At 39.2% G+C, this 16,837-nt stretch overlaps 1 protein-coding gene across 4 annotated transcripts in view; it reads left to right on the top strand.

Annotated features, from left to right (window-relative positions):
- Window positions 1-16,837, top strand: part of CSNK1A1 (casein kinase 1 alpha 1) — a 49,939-nt gene that overhangs the window by 24,324 nt on the left and 8,778 nt on the right. Inside the window, exons 5-10 of one of the 4 annotated variants that reach the window (XM_074960594.1) lie at window positions 216-299; window positions 4,292-4,431; window positions 8,016-8,094; window positions 9,119-9,193; window positions 10,626-10,732; window positions 11,702-11,814. In XM_074960594.1, coding sequence (XP_074816695.1) covers window positions 216-299; window positions 4,292-4,431; window positions 8,016-8,094; window positions 9,119-9,193; window positions 10,626-10,732; window positions 11,702-11,814 — 598 coding nt within the window. Of the gene's footprint in view, window positions 1-215; window positions 300-4,291; window positions 4,432-8,015; window positions 8,095-9,118; window positions 9,194-10,625; window positions 10,733-11,701; window positions 11,856-16,837 lie in introns of those variants that run through there. The other 3 variants (XM_074960592.1, XM_074960593.1, XM_074960595.1) reach the window with 3 other exon arrangements.

Genomic DNA, 16,837 nt, shown 5'->3' with positions numbered 1-16,837 from the left:
TCGTATTCAAAAATTATCTTGCCACATCTTTCAAAATTCTCTTTTAAAAAAAAAAAATTAACTATTTTGGAAAACTACAGTGCTTGGTGGAAGAAGGATGGCATTTGGCTACCCTGTTCTTTCTCTAACGCCTCGGTGTTGCCTGTCTGCGCCGGCCATTGTTGCAATGTAAGCAATACTGTTTGATGCACTGCCACCCTCTATTGTTTGTTCAGTGTTTAGAATCTCCAGTGGGGAAGAGGAAAAGAAGCATGACTGTTAGTACTTCTCAGGACCCATCTTTCTCAGGATTAAACCAGGTCTGAAACTGTCTCCTATTCCAACCTCAACCCCAAATTCATGTGCTTTATTTATTTTTTTTTTTGTTTTGTTTCTGGACAATGTAGACCTTGCAAAAGCACCTCTTATGTTGGCATTATTCAGACATACTTGGCAAACATGTAACATTTCTAAGATGTTTCCCTGTGGCACTTGTCTAAACTGTAAAGTGTTTTCTGTAAACTTAAATGTGAAATGGGTTATATGTACATGCCTTATATTCAAATGCAGAAATTAGTTTTAGTTTGGTATATAAAACTTTAGTGCAATTCGTTGCATGTCTTGACGTGTCTAGGTTACCCCTTCAAAGTGGTAGCAACGTAGCAGCAGGACTTGCTGCATAGGGCTGTACATATGCCCACTAAGCAGGGTGCATGCTGTGTATCTGAATGCGTTCAGATATGGGGAAATCCTGTTGATCACCTCAGTCAGTCTCCCTTCCTTTTGCTTGGTAAATCCATTTCAAATGGTGGTGTGAGGTCACTCATTACTTAAGACTGTGCTCATAAAATGAGGCTACCCTGATAAACCTGTCTCTTGGATAATCCTGTTGCCTGTTGCTTTCAAATCTTAAGTGTAGGGTTCCTTGCTGCTAGGAGAGAAGACATGGTTGGAAAGGGAAGGCAAGTCTTGTGCCTATTTCTAACCATGCAGTTGAAACTAAATGGAAATTGATGAGAAAGCAACTCCTGGGTTGGTAAGGTGTACTATTCTGGTATGTGGCTTGCGGAAGCAGTAGTCTTCACTGCTTGTACTACAGAATAACTACCTATGCTGCACCTCACTGACAGATATTAGGAATCTAGTTCTGAAAACATGTCAGTCAAGGCAGTCTTTATTCTACATCTGCAGCTGCCCTACCCTTCTGCCTCAAATCAAATTAAGGTGCTATTGAACTTGTTTCTATGATGGCTCTTCTGTTAGTGCTGACTGGCATCTGATGGAAGAGTCTGTCCCTGTTAAAATTGGGTCAGAGGGTGTTCTGAAGAGATCCCAGCCTCCTACATTGAGAGATACTACTTTACTCCATTGAACCCGTAGTAGTCTAGAAGGGAGGTGGCTGAACTTGCTGTCCCGCTCCTAGAGACTAGGTTAAATTCCTGAGGGGGGAAAAAAGTTAGTGGAATATAACAGATTCCAGTTACTTGGTCAGTGTAAAACAGGACTATACATCACTGGATTAGGCCATTTTTAAATAATTGCTATCTGTAAATTTTAAATATGAGTAGGGAACAACAGCCATATCAGCCCAATATGCATTTAAGGAGGTCTGTAAGAGTTGTAGCAAGAAACATGGAGTATCACAAAATTCCTGCAACTAAGTGTGGTGTTTTTGTTTTGTGTTTTTGTTTTTTTTTTTTGTTTGTTTGCTTGTTCTTTTTTTAAGAAGCAGCAGCAGGTAGGCTTTAAAATGCCATGTGGAACAAAACTCCAGGAAAAAATACAGAATTTGCCTAAAGAACTATAAAGACTGCTGCTGCTGTGTGTGTTGCTATAGCTTTTATTTTGATCAATATCATGAGGCTGTGTTTCTTCCTGCACTTGCGATTAATGGCAGACCCCAAGGATTACAAAAGTGCCTGTCCTATCAGCTGAGACTTTGAAGTATTTCCAGTACTTTGTAAATTCCTTGTGTAGTTTAAATGTTCTGATTATGTGAATGTGTGTAGTCATTGAGGAATAAAATACTTATTTTGAGACATAAAATACTTATATTTGTTGCTGGAAGGGGGCACTCTAACAAACAGCTTTTGTGATCAAAGCATCATATTGGTGGTGGTCATGTGATCACAAAGTTTTAAACTTTGAACAGTGGATGGGAGTCGTCTTTCTGTGTGGAGGCCAGCTATAAATTTACATCAGCACTTAGTTTTTCCTATGTCAAAGGTAGGTAGCACTTGTAGCATGCTAATACAAGTGTAACCTTACAGCATCTACTTTAGGACTTATTAAATTGTCCCAGTAGTTCTAAGAATTTGATGTTTCTGCTCAGCCTGTGAGGTGTTGTCTCTACCAGTAGTTGTGTTGTGTGCTTAAGAATAGAGATTTTTTTGAGACTGGCAGTGGCTTCATCTGGTGGAACATGAAATAACAGCAACCCAAATTACTGGAAGAAATTTCAATAAGGCAAAGCTTTCCCGCAAGAGAAAAGGAAGAAAAAATTTTCATGCAGATTTGTCTGAAAGCAAGTTCTTAAGATCATAGTCTTAAATATAAAACAAGTGTAAAATGTCCCCACGTTGTTCAGCATTGAACATTACCCCTTATCCCTGCCAACTTAACACCTGTCTTCAGGCTGCTAAAGAGTACTCTGAATTTGATTGCTCTCCAGAAGAAACTATAGTTAACAAATCGCCAGCCAGCCACCCTAGAGTGGAGCTTCTTCGCACAGTAGAATTGTTGATTTAATTTGTGTTACCACCTAGATGTACCAAAGGCAGCCCTCTCTCCTTATACTAGGGTAAAACTATCCTTCAGTCTTTTCCTTCCCACTTGTTGAGTGAATTTAAGAGCCATGTCCTCTATCTTAGTTACCTGGAATAATCTTTTGAACTTAAGACCCTGAATGTGGTTCTCTTGAGAATTATTTAGGAGTCGCAAAAGCCCCCTTAATAGCCTGACACTCAGCCACTTCAATCCTTTGTCATATGTATGGACTGAGACCCCAATCTTCTGTTGGCCTCTGGATCTAATCTATGGCAGTGGGATGTCACATGTTATCAGGCTGAAACTTGAAGGTTCAGCTAAAAAATTATCTGAGTATCTTAAAGGAAAGAAAGGAACAGATTTAATTGTTCAGCACTGAGACAGAAAAGTAATATTCCAGATCTATAACTGAAAACACTTTTTTACATCCTCAGTCTCATTCTTCGCTGCCAAATTCTGCCTGAAGTTTTGCCACAAGAAAATACAATAACTGTTACCACACTAACTGGATTCCAGTTAAACATACTTCCTATTTAAGTTTGATAGTTAGGGAGGTTTAGTTGACATGGGCTTTGTAGAAATAAATCTTAATCTGATCCTTTTACTAGGCTAGAGCTGCTTGGCTATGTGAATATAATCAACTAGATTTAATAAAAGCATCTCATGCTTCTGTGGTACTTAGCTTGCTGACTTCTAATCAGTAGCTTAAAAATATGGGTGTATGGCTGAAAGCAATATATCTCATTGCTATTGAAGTTGGCCTTTTATGCTATGCAAAATGATCTTTGATTGACAATTAAAATGCACAAACGCCAGCACATCAAAACAATTGAAGGGTTTAAGTTGCTGAGCTGCCATTAAGTGAATATCTAAATGTATGTAGTGCAAAATTGCTTCAGATAAAAACATTTTTGTGATGCATATAGCCATACCATATTTTCATTTCCCTTCCTAACTAATAATCACATCACAGATCTTGAGTAAGGGCTTGTCTATACTGCCCCACAGTTCGCACTACGGGGATGTGAATAGCCATGCGTGTCAGGGTGCTGTTCTGTGACTCCTCTGTGTGGCCGCTGCTGACACCAACTAAAAGGTTCTTAGTGTGCATTAATGTAATCCTCTTCAAACAGAACTACATGAATGCAAAGTAAGAACCTTTTAGTTCGCACCCATAGCATCTGTACAAGGGAGTTACAGTGCGCACTGTCCACACCCCCATAGTCCAAACTGTAGGACAGTGTAGACATAACCTTAGTATAATACAGATTAGAACAGTAGTAAAGTATGTTTAAGACTAAACCTTTGAGTTGAGTAGCACAATCTAGTCCCTCCCACCTGGAAAAGGAAAGGCTTAAAAAAACTGAATATTAAAACGTCAAGTTTGCTTGTTAGAGCAAGTAAGACTTACTGTAGTGTTACTTTGCTTCCTTTAAACTATTGCCTCTGGTTTAACTACAGACCTAATGAAACAAAGTACATATTGGGTGGGGTTTCCACATACTTGCATCTGGAAGAAATAACCTATTTTCATTTCTCTTTTAAGTTATTCCTTATTGACTTTGGTTTGGCCAAAAAGTACCGGGACAACAGGACAAGGCAACACATACCATACAGAGAAGACAAAAATCTCACTGGCACAGCTCGATATGCCAGTATCAATGCACATCTTGGCATTGAGCAGAGGTGAGTTCAAGGGGATTACTGCAGTGCTCCTGAAGGCTATGGCTGCCCTCATTCATAAGACTCAGAAGTCTCTAAACTAATTTCACTGAAATGTGTGAACACATCCCTTGGCAAATATTTACCTTTCTGCCTGCTTCTGCCAGAGTATGAAAGCTAATTAAGTGCTTTATTTTCTTCCTTGAAGAAAAGTGAGTCTTGCAGGCTGAAGAGACACTTGTTCTGAATAAAATTTCAAAGCACAAATTTTTTTTTATTGTGCTGGCACTTGTTGTCACTTTGAAAGGTCTTGGAAGATCCACTTCCATAGCCCAGTTTTTTGTTTCAGTAATGGGAAAAACTCTTAACTGGCTTCAGGGGCCTTTTTGTACTGACTTTCAGTGCTGGTATTTTTACTTTGTCTTCCCCAGTCATTAATTGTTAGGTTATGGGGATCACGGTACCCCTGCTTTCCTCCTCTGTTCTAGTCTTTTGCATGGTTCTAGTAGTATCACTGTTCCTCGAAGGGTGAGAGCAAGCCACCTTCTCCAGAGCAGCTATTGAACTTCATTAATCAAAAGGGTGGATTCATACCACCTCGAGCCAGAGTGCCTCACTTGCTCTGTGTGTGTGAGCGCCACTCCTCCAGAAATCAAGTGGAGAGAGTGCTCACTCCTCTAACTGTTCAGAAGTACACACAGAATTCAGACAGTGTTTACTACTAAAAGAATAAAACAAATCTTGCTGAAACGATGTAAAAAAAAAAAATACTTCACTCCTGTTATAATAGACATCAAATCTCTTTTGATCCCTCGCTTAAATTTCAGTGTTAAAACCTCTATTTAAATTTTTTTAATCTTTTCCCTCAGATTATCGCAGTTTGCTTCCCCCCCCCCCCCCCCACAACAAAGTACATTTTACCTGCTCCTGCTGTTATTTCAGTGGGTCCTGCAGGACTTAGTTTAGAGCCATAATAGGTCACATCCTGAAATAGTTAGCCTTTCCTGAATTTTTGCTCCCTGTGGTCTGTAGTCAGAGCTTGAACATTATTAAAACATAGCTTGAGCAGCTGTTTTATCTCATCAGTTGTAACAAAACTTATAACTGACTATTCAGAGCATGTGGGAAGGGCTTAGTACCATAGACTTTAGGAAAGGTCCATATGTTTCCATATTGACCTCCTTCCTCTATGGCTTTTTTTGTGTAGCAGTCATGAATAGCAATTTAAATATGGTGGTTCTTCTCAGACAATTTTCTAACATCTTAGATGTGGGGCAAACAGAGAAGGTGGGCATTAGAACTTCTGATGTGAACACATGCTCTTAACGCAGGTTTTGATACATTGCATCCCAAGTAGATTTGGATAAGCCAGGATCTGAAGGTAGAGGCAGTGATCATAAAAAAGACGATGCATTCTTTGGGGCTATTTTTAGTAGTTTGTCTGGCAGCTCTCCCATCCTCTATTTTGGTATTTGGAATTCTAGTTTAATGGTAAACTTTTTTACCCCTCTCTAAGAATTACTAAAACATTCAGACTAAGCCAGTAGTGAAGCCACTAAGTGATCCTCTGCTGTAAATCAAGCGAAGATGGAGGAGACCTGAAACTTGACAGCAGAACCCTTCATCAGTTACAGTACTAAATTGAGACTACTGCAGGGTTTGCTCTGTCAAGTGTAGTGACAGCTGTTACTGAAGTAGCATAAATACCTAGTATAACAGAAGGTGATATCATCTCATCCTTTACAAGCCAGATATCCTGGAGTCCACTTACATGCATTTGGATTCTAATGAAGCCTTTATTAGGAAATGTCAGTACAAGACTGTAAATTCCAGGCTTCATACTGTACAGCTATGGCATTGAAAAATCCATTTAAAACAAATTACAGAGGAGGTGCATGCTGCCCCCTCACTGCCTGGGCTCAGAGAAATCTCCCCCAGAGTCCTACTGCCACCACCCCCATATAAGCTCTTAAGCACATCATGTCTGTGCACGAGGTCACTGGGCTTTGCTAGTGCTTATTTTAAAATGGAAAAAACAAATGATTTCAGAACCAGCACATTTTGCACACTGTGGTCTAGGAAACTGCACAGTCTGACTGCTGTCACCCTCATTTTTTCCATCCTACCTTGTAAGTACATTCACTGAGTATTCTCTCAGGTAGTAAGCTCTGCAGGGCAAGGTTGTCTTATATGCACATGTGGATTCTTTTGGAATCTACTTATGTAGATGCTCCTTCACTACAGTCTCATTAAATAACCCCCCCCCCCCCAAAAAAAAAAAAAAGCTTTCTCTCATCTCCCCTCTCCCTTTAACCCCTAGTGGGCGGAAGGAGGGAACCCATTGCCATCTAGCTTCCCTGCAGAATAACAGCCTGGCAGGAGGTGTGTTTGATGAACTGGGGTTTGTGGGTAGACACACAAAACTAGTTGGTTCAGACCATGTTAAATAGGCAGCATTAGCAGGCTGGCATATAGAAGGGCAGAGCCCTTCCCTGCCATTGCAGAAAGGACATTGCCAAGAAGGAAGACTGGTGGAGCAGATACCTCCTCACTGCAGTGGATTGCACCTGTCTTTAAATACTCACACAGAAGAATGATTCAGGAAAATGTTATCTGTGGAGCATGTTTGGTGTGATAAGGTCTGAGGCTGCTTAGTGGTGCTGGAGCATGTCTAGTGGAAACAATGTTTCAGCAGCAGGCTCTTAATACAGTCTGCAAATAGCACTGGAGCTTCCTCTTACATTTTTTCCCCCTTTTTTGATGGTTTAAAAGTGTTTTTAAATATAGGAGTCACATCTGCTCCCTGTCTAAATATGGTGATAGTAACTGAACATCAGAATCTACAGTAAGCCCCATAATAAAAGCAGAGTTTAAGGAAAAACTGTTTTAAGTAGGTCAAAGATGTAAATAAGGAAGACTATAGAAGTCTCTTAAAATAGCACTAATTCAAATCAGTTTCCTGCCTGAGTTACTTAAGGTGTGTGTACACTCCAGAGACTATACAGGCATAGCTCTGTTGGAAAGGAGTTTTAAGGATTTTGTCCCCAGGTGACCATAATTAGGTCAATGGAAGCATTCTTCTGTTGACATCGCTGGCGGTTATGTCGTCATAGCTATGTCAGTCTCGTGTGGATTTTACAGACTCCTGATTTAGGTTTGTTGACCTGAATATCAAGTGTGGACCGGGCATTAAAAGGAGTTAATGCATCCGTGGTTATCAGATTTTTCACTTTGGCTTTCTGGAGTTCCATGGGAACAAATTTTCATAGATGTGCAGCTGTTTAGTCACAACTGCAACTAATGTCAATAGGAGCTGAATGGGAAAGTCACTTTCCTTGCTTTGAAAAACTAAGTAACATTGGAGCCTTCAGACTGATTGTTACATGTTTTCCCTAAATTTCAGTATCTCTAAAATGACTTGTAGAGAAACATAGCTTAATCCCAGATTTTTCTCCATTTTGCTCATTGATTCCTTGTGTCATTGTTAGAAATAGTTTGAACAAACATGAGACTGTTTCTAGTTTAAGGATTCTTATGAACACTAAATGGTGCAATCTTAATGTTCTGATAACATTTGCAGTTTTTAAAATTGTCTTTTTTCTCTACAGTCGTCGAGATGATATGGAGTCTCTAGGCTATGTATTGATGTATTTTAACAGAACCAGCCTGCCTTGGCAAGGATTAAAGGTAGGCCATGCAGTCTGCAGTCTTACTGTAGACTCTAAACATGTAAGAGCTGGTAATGGATGCTCTTGACTACTAGCCTGCATAAAATGATCTGTGCAGTTCTAACTCAGAGCTCTTTTCCAAGTTTAGTTTTACTGGATGTGACAGGAGAAGGCCTCTGCTTTTTCTCATGCAGTATGCAAAATGTGTGTATTGTTTCACTATTTAAATTTATGCTAAACAATGGCTTACATCAGCCTTGCAAAAGTACTCTTCCTATCCAAGGCTGAGGTCATTTTAGAAAGGGAGACATAAGATATTAAAGATTATTTTAATAGTCTCAATAACTATGTAGGATATGAAAGTATAACTTTAAAAAGAGAATTTAAGTCTCGTTTGTGGGTTAGCTGAATGGCTATCTTAATTGAAACATACGCAAAGCTTAACTCAGTTGTGCATTTGCATTACCCTGTGTCAGAACGTGAGGTCATCATGTAAAATCATGGTGAATTTGTGATTTGGATAGTGTAGACTTATTCTTTACTGTATTTTAGTTTTCTTTCCCATATGGGAATTGTGCTGTTCAGGGGGCGTTATAGCTGCACAGCCAGTAAGTTTTTAAACAGGCAATCTGATGGTGAAATGCTAGAACTTTTCAGCTGCAATCTAGTGTAATGGTTTCTCACTAAAAAGTAGAGGCAGCAGTTGAATGGAGTTCAGGAATTGGAATTAATGGAACTTTTGCAAATGGATAGTCAAGTAGGGTCTGAGTGGACAAAAGCAGCAGCTAGAAAGACACGAGTTGTGCCATGTGATGGAAGCCTTAGACTGCAATAAATGGTATTAAACTGTGTCCAGATCTTAATACCAGATTGACCTTCATTCCCTGTGCAATAAGTATGTGGGACTTGGAGATTTCACATAAAAAAACCTTCTGGTTGACAAAGGGCTTTCCCTGTCAGTTTGATTTTTATTTTTTGCTACTGTCCTTGTTAATCCAGTGTTGCACAACATCTTTTTATATTGTGACCCACATGTTCCACAGGCTGCAACAAAGAAGCAAAAATATGAAAAGATTAGTGAAAAGAAGATGTCCACTCCTGTTGAAGTTTTGTGTAAGGTAAGAGTAAATGGAAATAAGTTTATTTCATCGCATGACATCATTCCTTAGAGACTCAAAGGACATGTCCAGTGCGTTGGACACACGGTCAAAGCACTTTAAATAAACTGCATTCTCTATTCACTTGAATTCTCCTGCTAGCCATTGCTACTTTGCCAGCTGCACCTGCTGTTCATCTAACAAGATCCTTAATTTGCAAATATAAATAAGGCAGGCATAGCCTCGGTTTGGGGGGTCTGAACAATATAAATCTTCACTTTTGCCAATTCTTCTTGCTCTCACCATGTAAACGTTCAGTCAGGTTTTCTGGGTTGAGTGTCGTCCAAATTCTTCTCAAAGTATTTCATTGAGGTACAAATAGAACACTTGTGTCACGGGAAAGATTGGGTGAGATGGAGCTACAGAGGTCTCTCATCCAGTGCTTTGAGGGAACACTCAGCAGCCTGTGTTTCCTAATAGTCTCCTATACCTGTTGAGTAGAAGAAGCAATAGAATGGACCCCTGTGGAATCCCACTTGAGAGGCCTGACTGCAGAAAAAACAATTATCCAATACTGTCGTCTGGGATTTCAGAGGACCAGCTCACTGTACCCTCTCCAGGGCTGCAAATGTTAGCACCTCATGGCATCAAAAGCAAAGGCATAGATGCCTGCTTTTTACCCATTTCCAGGGTAAGGTTAGGTGTCCTCCAAGAGTCCCTTGGGTCTAACTCTGCAATCCTGCAAATCACCATATAGTGAATGTTGGAAATGTAGTTCTACTTCCTACAGATGACAAATTTTACAAGTATCTGCCACTGAATTCTCCCTCCTCTTGCTTTTTCTCTTACAACACTAGAGCATTAGTTTATGCAAATAACTATTTTATTATTAAGAATAGGGCTTTTAAGCAGCACTTATTATGTAGAAATTCACATTATGCCAGTTCTCAAAGTAGACTTTTCATGATTAGGTCCCAAGGAGCATTAAGCAGTATCTTCTGTTTTTACTTAGAATACCCCAAAATAGCCTGTACGAGTAACTTTGAGTTTTCTGAAGAACTGTAACCACTTCTGTTGGGGCAAAGGATTTTTAAGAACTAAGCATAACTAGAATAAAAGGGGAAAGGTATAAAAGAATAAAGCATTTGGTATATATTCAGTTTTAATTAAATGCTGCTGTTTGTATATATCTTTATTTTTATGTTGCATACATCATATTAAGGTCCTGTGAATTAAGACAGGAAAAGGAATATATTCTTGGGTGTCTAGTGATCAGATGAGCATCCTGAGCAAAATGGGGCCAAAACAGAGACTTACGTTATTGCCTTCTCCTAAGACCCAAATCCATTTTTAGACTCTGCCTTTAAACATTGGCTATGGCTTTTTGATTTCTGAATCCTTACAAATGGCTCCTCATTGCGGGTCATAGTTTGACTAATGCTGTTGGTTACAGGGATTTCCTGCAGAATTTGCCATGTACCTGAACTACTGTCGTGGCCTTCGCTTTGAAGAGGCACCGGATTACATGTATCTGAGGCAATTATTCCGTATTCTTTTCAGGTCAGTCTAAAAATATAGCATAATTTAGAAATCTAATCGTGTCAGCATTCAAATGAACAATAAGTGCTTCATGAGTCTTCTGTAGAGATTTTTTTTTTTCTTTTTAAATTCCTGGAATGGGGAGACTTCTAAGTTTACTTCAAGAAATCATTTAAAATTAGAAACAGCGTGCAAACTACAACTTTAGAAAACCAGGAAATGTGGCACAATATGAAACTGGCTGTGAAGGAAGAGGATCTTTTCTATTTGATCTGTTCTGCCCTGGCGATGACGTAGATCAGTGACTTTGATTCCTCTTCATCCTCAACCCCCAAAATGGCTGAAATTGTCCAACATCCCACCATCTCCAGCAACTCTCAGTGGCAAGAGGATTATGGGATTTGGATCATGAGAAGAAGCAATGGGAAGCTTTTGGGTGCGGTGAGGATTGGGGCTACATATAGATCTGCTGATGGTGTCCTGGAAGTTTATTTGAGGGGAGGGAATGGTGTTTTAAAACCCATTAATGCTTCTTACACTGTAAAGAAACAAACAAACAACATAAGACCAACTGTTTTCTCTATAAAGTGCCTTTAAATAATGGAAGTTGGTGTTGACCCTCTATAATCTGAGCCCTTTGGAATCTTACAAATCATCCTACATGAATTTATAGCACCAGAAGTCTCTCCTATAAGACAATATAAAGGAAGAATCATGACTCCAGTGCAGGCAGGAGGAGAAGCTGGGCTGTGCAGAAGTACTTCTACAGATGCAGATATCTGTGTGAATGAGGGAAGCAGACATTACCAAATGGCTTTGACTTACTCCAAGGATTCCTTTCAGTTAGTAATATTTAGCATTTGTACACTGCTCTTAATTGTTTTTTGTAAAGTGCTTTGAAGATTAACTTCTAGCTTCATTTCTCAGCAGACTGGCTTGAAATTCACAGTAAGGTAGTCACGTTGCAGTAAGTGTTTCCCTGTCTTCTAGGACCCTGAACCACCAATATGACTACACATTCGACTGGACAATGTTAAAGCAGAAAGCAGCACAGCAAGCCGCCTCTTCCAGTGGGCAGGGGCAGCAGGCCCAAACCCCCACAGGCAAGCAAACTGACAAATCCAAGAGTAACATGAAAGGTTAGTAGCCAAGAACCAAGTGACGTTACAGGAAAAAAATTAAACACTAAATTGGACAATGCCAGTGATTTAAGTGTTAGATCAAGGAGGTGGTTTAAAAACACACATTTGGCTGTTTGTTTAAAAAAAAAGACGTCCTTGGAGAATTTGACTACTAACTTTAAACCAAAATGTCCTTGTTCTTCATATCATTTCTTTTGGGGATGTTGGGTCATTTTAACCACTGCATCTTTTGCTCCCGCATTAACCCCTTTTCCAAAACAAGAAAATGACTTGGTGTTGGGAATGTGATAAATGATACAATCCAAAATCCTAGACCTAACACTTTACAGCGATAGTCCTCATTAACTAGGGCCAGTATCTGGAGACTTCGGGTTCTGCTCTGTTCCAGCTATAGGAGTGTTGTGGGTTTTTCTCCGCTCTGCATCTGTCCAGCAGTGAAAATGGAAAACTGTGAATGATATGGTTTCATCACTTGGCTTCCTCTAATGTTAATACATACTGCATTCAGCCTCACTTGGCCCAAAGTCCAGGGAAAGGACCAATAAGCCTGGAATGTCTTGCTCAAATTTAGGTATAATCTTGAACTGCTGTTGTACTTCAAGGTTTTATCCCAGAAAGTCACAATTTTCCATCTTTTCATTTCAAAGTGGCTGGACGTTCTTGGTTTTTAGACTTCTTGGTATAAAACGTAAGTTTTTAGATGATGATTTTGCGGGGAAATGTTGTGAAATGTTCAGATGCAATTGCTGTCCAAAACTTCTTTTTGAGACTAAACATGCTTCAGTTTGAACACTGTTGAATTCTTCTGGAAAAGCCCTAGGGACTACTTTGAATGTTTTCTAGCTGCTTTTAAAACTCAGCTATTTGAGCAAGGAAATTATTTCAATCTTACCTTCACAGTGCATATGCTGTAACAGTTACTACTGTAGCGGGTCCTTGTGCCAAGCATGGCTGAAATAAAAGAGAAACCTTGGATAATGCCTGGTTAGAATTTAACCTACAGTGAATCTAGGTGTGAAGTCAGTAAACTAGCAGGTTAAGTTTTAAGACTAATAATGCAGGGAAGTGTTGTGAAATCCACTGCACAATTCTGACTTCCAGCATTCTCTTACTGGTAGACCAATCTGGGATATTAAAACTTGTTTTTGAGGTCAGTGCTGCACTTGGCAAGCCAATCAGTTGAAGGCCTACTTAACCACTGTCAAGTAGTCCAGCAAGAATAGTCTGATGTAGCTGGCATCCTACCTTTTTGATTGCATCAAAACCATGATGCCATAAGTTAGCTAGCCAACTTGAGCGTATTGGTTGCTCACTCTACTACATGCTAATGCCACCTGTTTGCGGGGTGGGGTTGGAAGGTGAAAGTTGAGCCTCTTGACTGGTTAGAACCTTATAGAACAGATACTGTGTGTGTGTGTGTATTTTTCTTTTATTTGTATACCAGGCCATTAATGTACATGACTGTTTATAAAGTACGTTAAACAAATTTAAGACATAGTCCCTACCCAGAAGAGCTTACAGTCTACTCTAAACTGACCAAACGTAAGAAATTAACTCTGGAGTTGGGGAGGGAGTCATTAAACTTCCTTCCCCAACACAAAGAGAAGCTACACAGCCATTAAACCTCTCCCTAAACAAAGAAAAGAATCTCCGCTATTAACCCCCCCCACACTCCTTTCCTCACCTCAACAAAGCAAACAGCAACATTAAATGCCCATGTAAATAAACTTCCACTAGTTCCCTCTCAACAAAAATCTCCTTTATAATGCCCACACAGTTAATCCCAACCAAACCCTGCCAATAATCTGAAAAGTCCTATGCTAATGAGTGGATTCTGGTATCACATCTCAGTAAAGGCCTCTCCCTTCCTGCTGTGTTCCTCCTCCTGCTGCTGCCACCTATGAATCCATTGTGTTTGCTGTAGGGAGGAAGAGCTGTCTCTCCCTTTCATCTGATCTGGAATTCTGTAAAGGTCCCGGGAGGGAGAGGGCAGCATGCCCAAAAATGTTTTGTTTTTCGCTGGATTCTTCCGGAACAGCAGCAGATAGAAACAGAATAAATTGGCTACTGGTTGGTTGAAATACAGGAGATACTTCATAATCTGGAAAGCATTCCAGAAGTAGGAAGACATTAACAACAGTGACATAAATTATGCAGAGTTGGGGAAAGCCAGAATCATTTGTATGGAAACTTCTTTGTTACTAGACATTAACATGGAAAAACCGTTAAAGCGAAGTGCAAGTTCTGTTCTGCTGAGTATGACACGTAGATAGAATGGAGAAACACTGATGAATTCTCATAATGTGTCCAGCTACTAGCAAAAACTATTGCAGTCAAACAGCAAGAAAGGGAAAACTGGTCTGCATCAAAATTTTTCTTCTGTGCACTCCAACTTTGTCGTTGGCAGCATCATGAAGCATGCAGGGATATTTTCTGTTAAGAGTCATATGGGTGAAAGTGAAGCTAATTCAACTTCTTAGTCTTCTGATAAGTATTTTGATACTCCACCTGCTTCAACGTTGAAAACTCCTACTCCTGGAAAGTATTCAGATGTTCATAATCGTTTTTAAGAGGCTTTTGGATAGAATGTGCCATGATCAGAAAAAACCTAACTTGACTACATTTGGTAGAGGTGTTCATGCCAGCAATATACCATTTCATACCATCAAAAATCCTCATATGCTAGAATTTTTTCATAACTTGCATCCTATTTACAAAGTACCAAGTAGGATACAGTTTATAGGAAGTCTTCTGAATGGCAAAGCAGACAATGTGAAAAAGAATTGGTGTACTTACTGTGCAAGTTCCTCACGTGTCTCTCTAGTATTTGATGGATGGGGCTGTAGTCAGAGTGCTCCATCAACTTCGTGATAACTCCACAGTGCTTTACTCATTTCGGTGCACAACTGAGAATCACCACACAGCCCAATATATTGTTGACCAGTGTCATAATGTAATCAATGAATTGACTCCAGGGAAGGTTATTTTGGTTGTGCCAACAACATGGCTAATATGAAAGCTGCTTGGGCTTTAATAAATGTGTCCACACCTTCTTTATGTGCTGTCCATATGATGCAGTTTTTTTCATTGGCGAGATCTGACAATTTCTCATGTGTCAAAAGTGAAAAGCATTATCAAGTTTTTGAAAAAACAGCCAGTCTTCAGTTATTGAGTACAGGACTCAGTATCATCCACACAGAGTAAGCATAGTCATACTCGATGGGCATCTTCTATTTAATGTTTCGAAGATCTTCAAATATTCAAGAAGGTCATTCAATAAACAGCTGTTGGAAAAAAGGGTGGCCAAGTGCTGCCCCTGAGTACTCTGAACTGACAGTCTCAATATCTTGAATATAAAGCTCAAAGTTCATTTCACTGCTTGTACCCCATAGCTCAGTCCATTCAGACTATGGAAAATTATAGTTTAAACATTAATGGTAAGAATGAGTTGCTGATGGATAAATTTTTTGAGAATACTGAACACAATCCACTTACAAAAGCTGAAGAGGAAAGGTAATAGACAAAACAGTATCATGGAAAAGCCAAGTGATCACATAAGGCTGCCTACCTTCTTGATCCACATTTCTAGAGCCAAGACCTTTCTGGTGACACATTCAATTCAGTTTGAGACCTCTTAGTGACTGTTGCAAATCTTAAAGCATATACAAATGTGCAAACAATTCTGACGTGTACAACTGCATGTGCAGAACAAAACTTGTCAGTTTGGGGAATCCTCATCCATTCATAAACCAGAAATAGACTGAAGACCGCCAGTGCTGGGAAGCTGGTGACCATGTCACAATTTAATATTAGAGAAGAAAATGGCAGATTAAGAGTTGACTCAGTATTCATCGGATGAAGAGGAAAGCGATACTGACGAATTTGGTGGCAGAAATAGATGAAGTAGTTGAAGCTGAAGAAAAAGATAAATGAAAAGCCAGATGCTTGAAGAGTTGGCCTGCTACTCACTAGCATATGTGCATTTAAAAAATGACTTTTTACATATGCTATTTGTTTTGTTTAATTTTTTTTATAACTTTTCAGTCTTGCACTGTTGTATGCAGTGCTTTTGTAGCCCTGTTGGTCCCAAGATATTAGAGGGACAAAGGTGAGTGACGTATTATCTATTATTGGACCAGCTTCTGTTGAGGAGAGACCAGCTTACACAGAGGTTTTCTTGCATAACATTCACATTGCTAAAAAGGTAGTAATTCTATTTATTAAAATGTTTTCATTGTGCTTCACATTTTTCTAAGTTAAATAACTTTCATCTCGTAATTAGGCACAAGTGTTTAAAGCTAAGCCTATTGAAGACCATAAAGTGTTACCTTTTTGTTGTTACTATTCTGATAAATTAGTGCTTTAGTGGTTTTCCATACTTGCCATTTTTTTTTTTTTTGAATAATGTTTGACCAAGTCAGTTGGCCAGTTATTTTGGACTGATCGAATGCTCAACCCTAACTGCAGTTGATGCAGTTTCTTAAAGCTTGATTTGCAAGTTTAATCTTCACTGAGGGAAACAGTGAAGGAAAGAATCTTTGACAGTTATTCATGTCACTTGTTTCAGTAAACAGCTGCAAAAGAACTGTTCTGTGGTTCTCCTTGCTAAATGGGTGAGTGAATTTTTTTTGAAAAAATACAAAAGTAGGATTTTTAGATTTTAAATTTTTAAACAATTTTCTCTTTAAAAATAAACCTGTTTTATAATGAAGTTTGAATTTACTCCAAAATATGTTAAGGCTTAAACTTGCTGTAATCTCTTAACACTTAAATAAAAAATACATATGCCATCCATGAGCCTCTATCAAAAACTTTGAGTTAAAGGATGCTTTTCTATATAAAATGTTTCCCCCCTGATTCTAACTTTTGAGCTTTATAAATGACGTAATAGGTCATGTACTGTAATAGCTTGATCCTATGGTGGACCCACAGGCTGTACTACTTGGTGCAAGAGACTGGCAGTCATCATAAATGTTGGACCAGA

This window comes from Natator depressus, chromosome 8 (genome assembly GCF_965152275.1).
Source record: "Natator depressus isolate rNatDep1 chromosome 8, rNatDep2.hap1, whole genome shotgun sequence".
Classification (NCBI taxonomy): domain Eukaryota; kingdom Metazoa; phylum Chordata; order Testudines; family Cheloniidae; genus Natator; species Natator depressus.
Note: the sequence above shows the minus strand (reverse complement) of the source record. Positions and strands in the feature narration are given on the sequence as shown.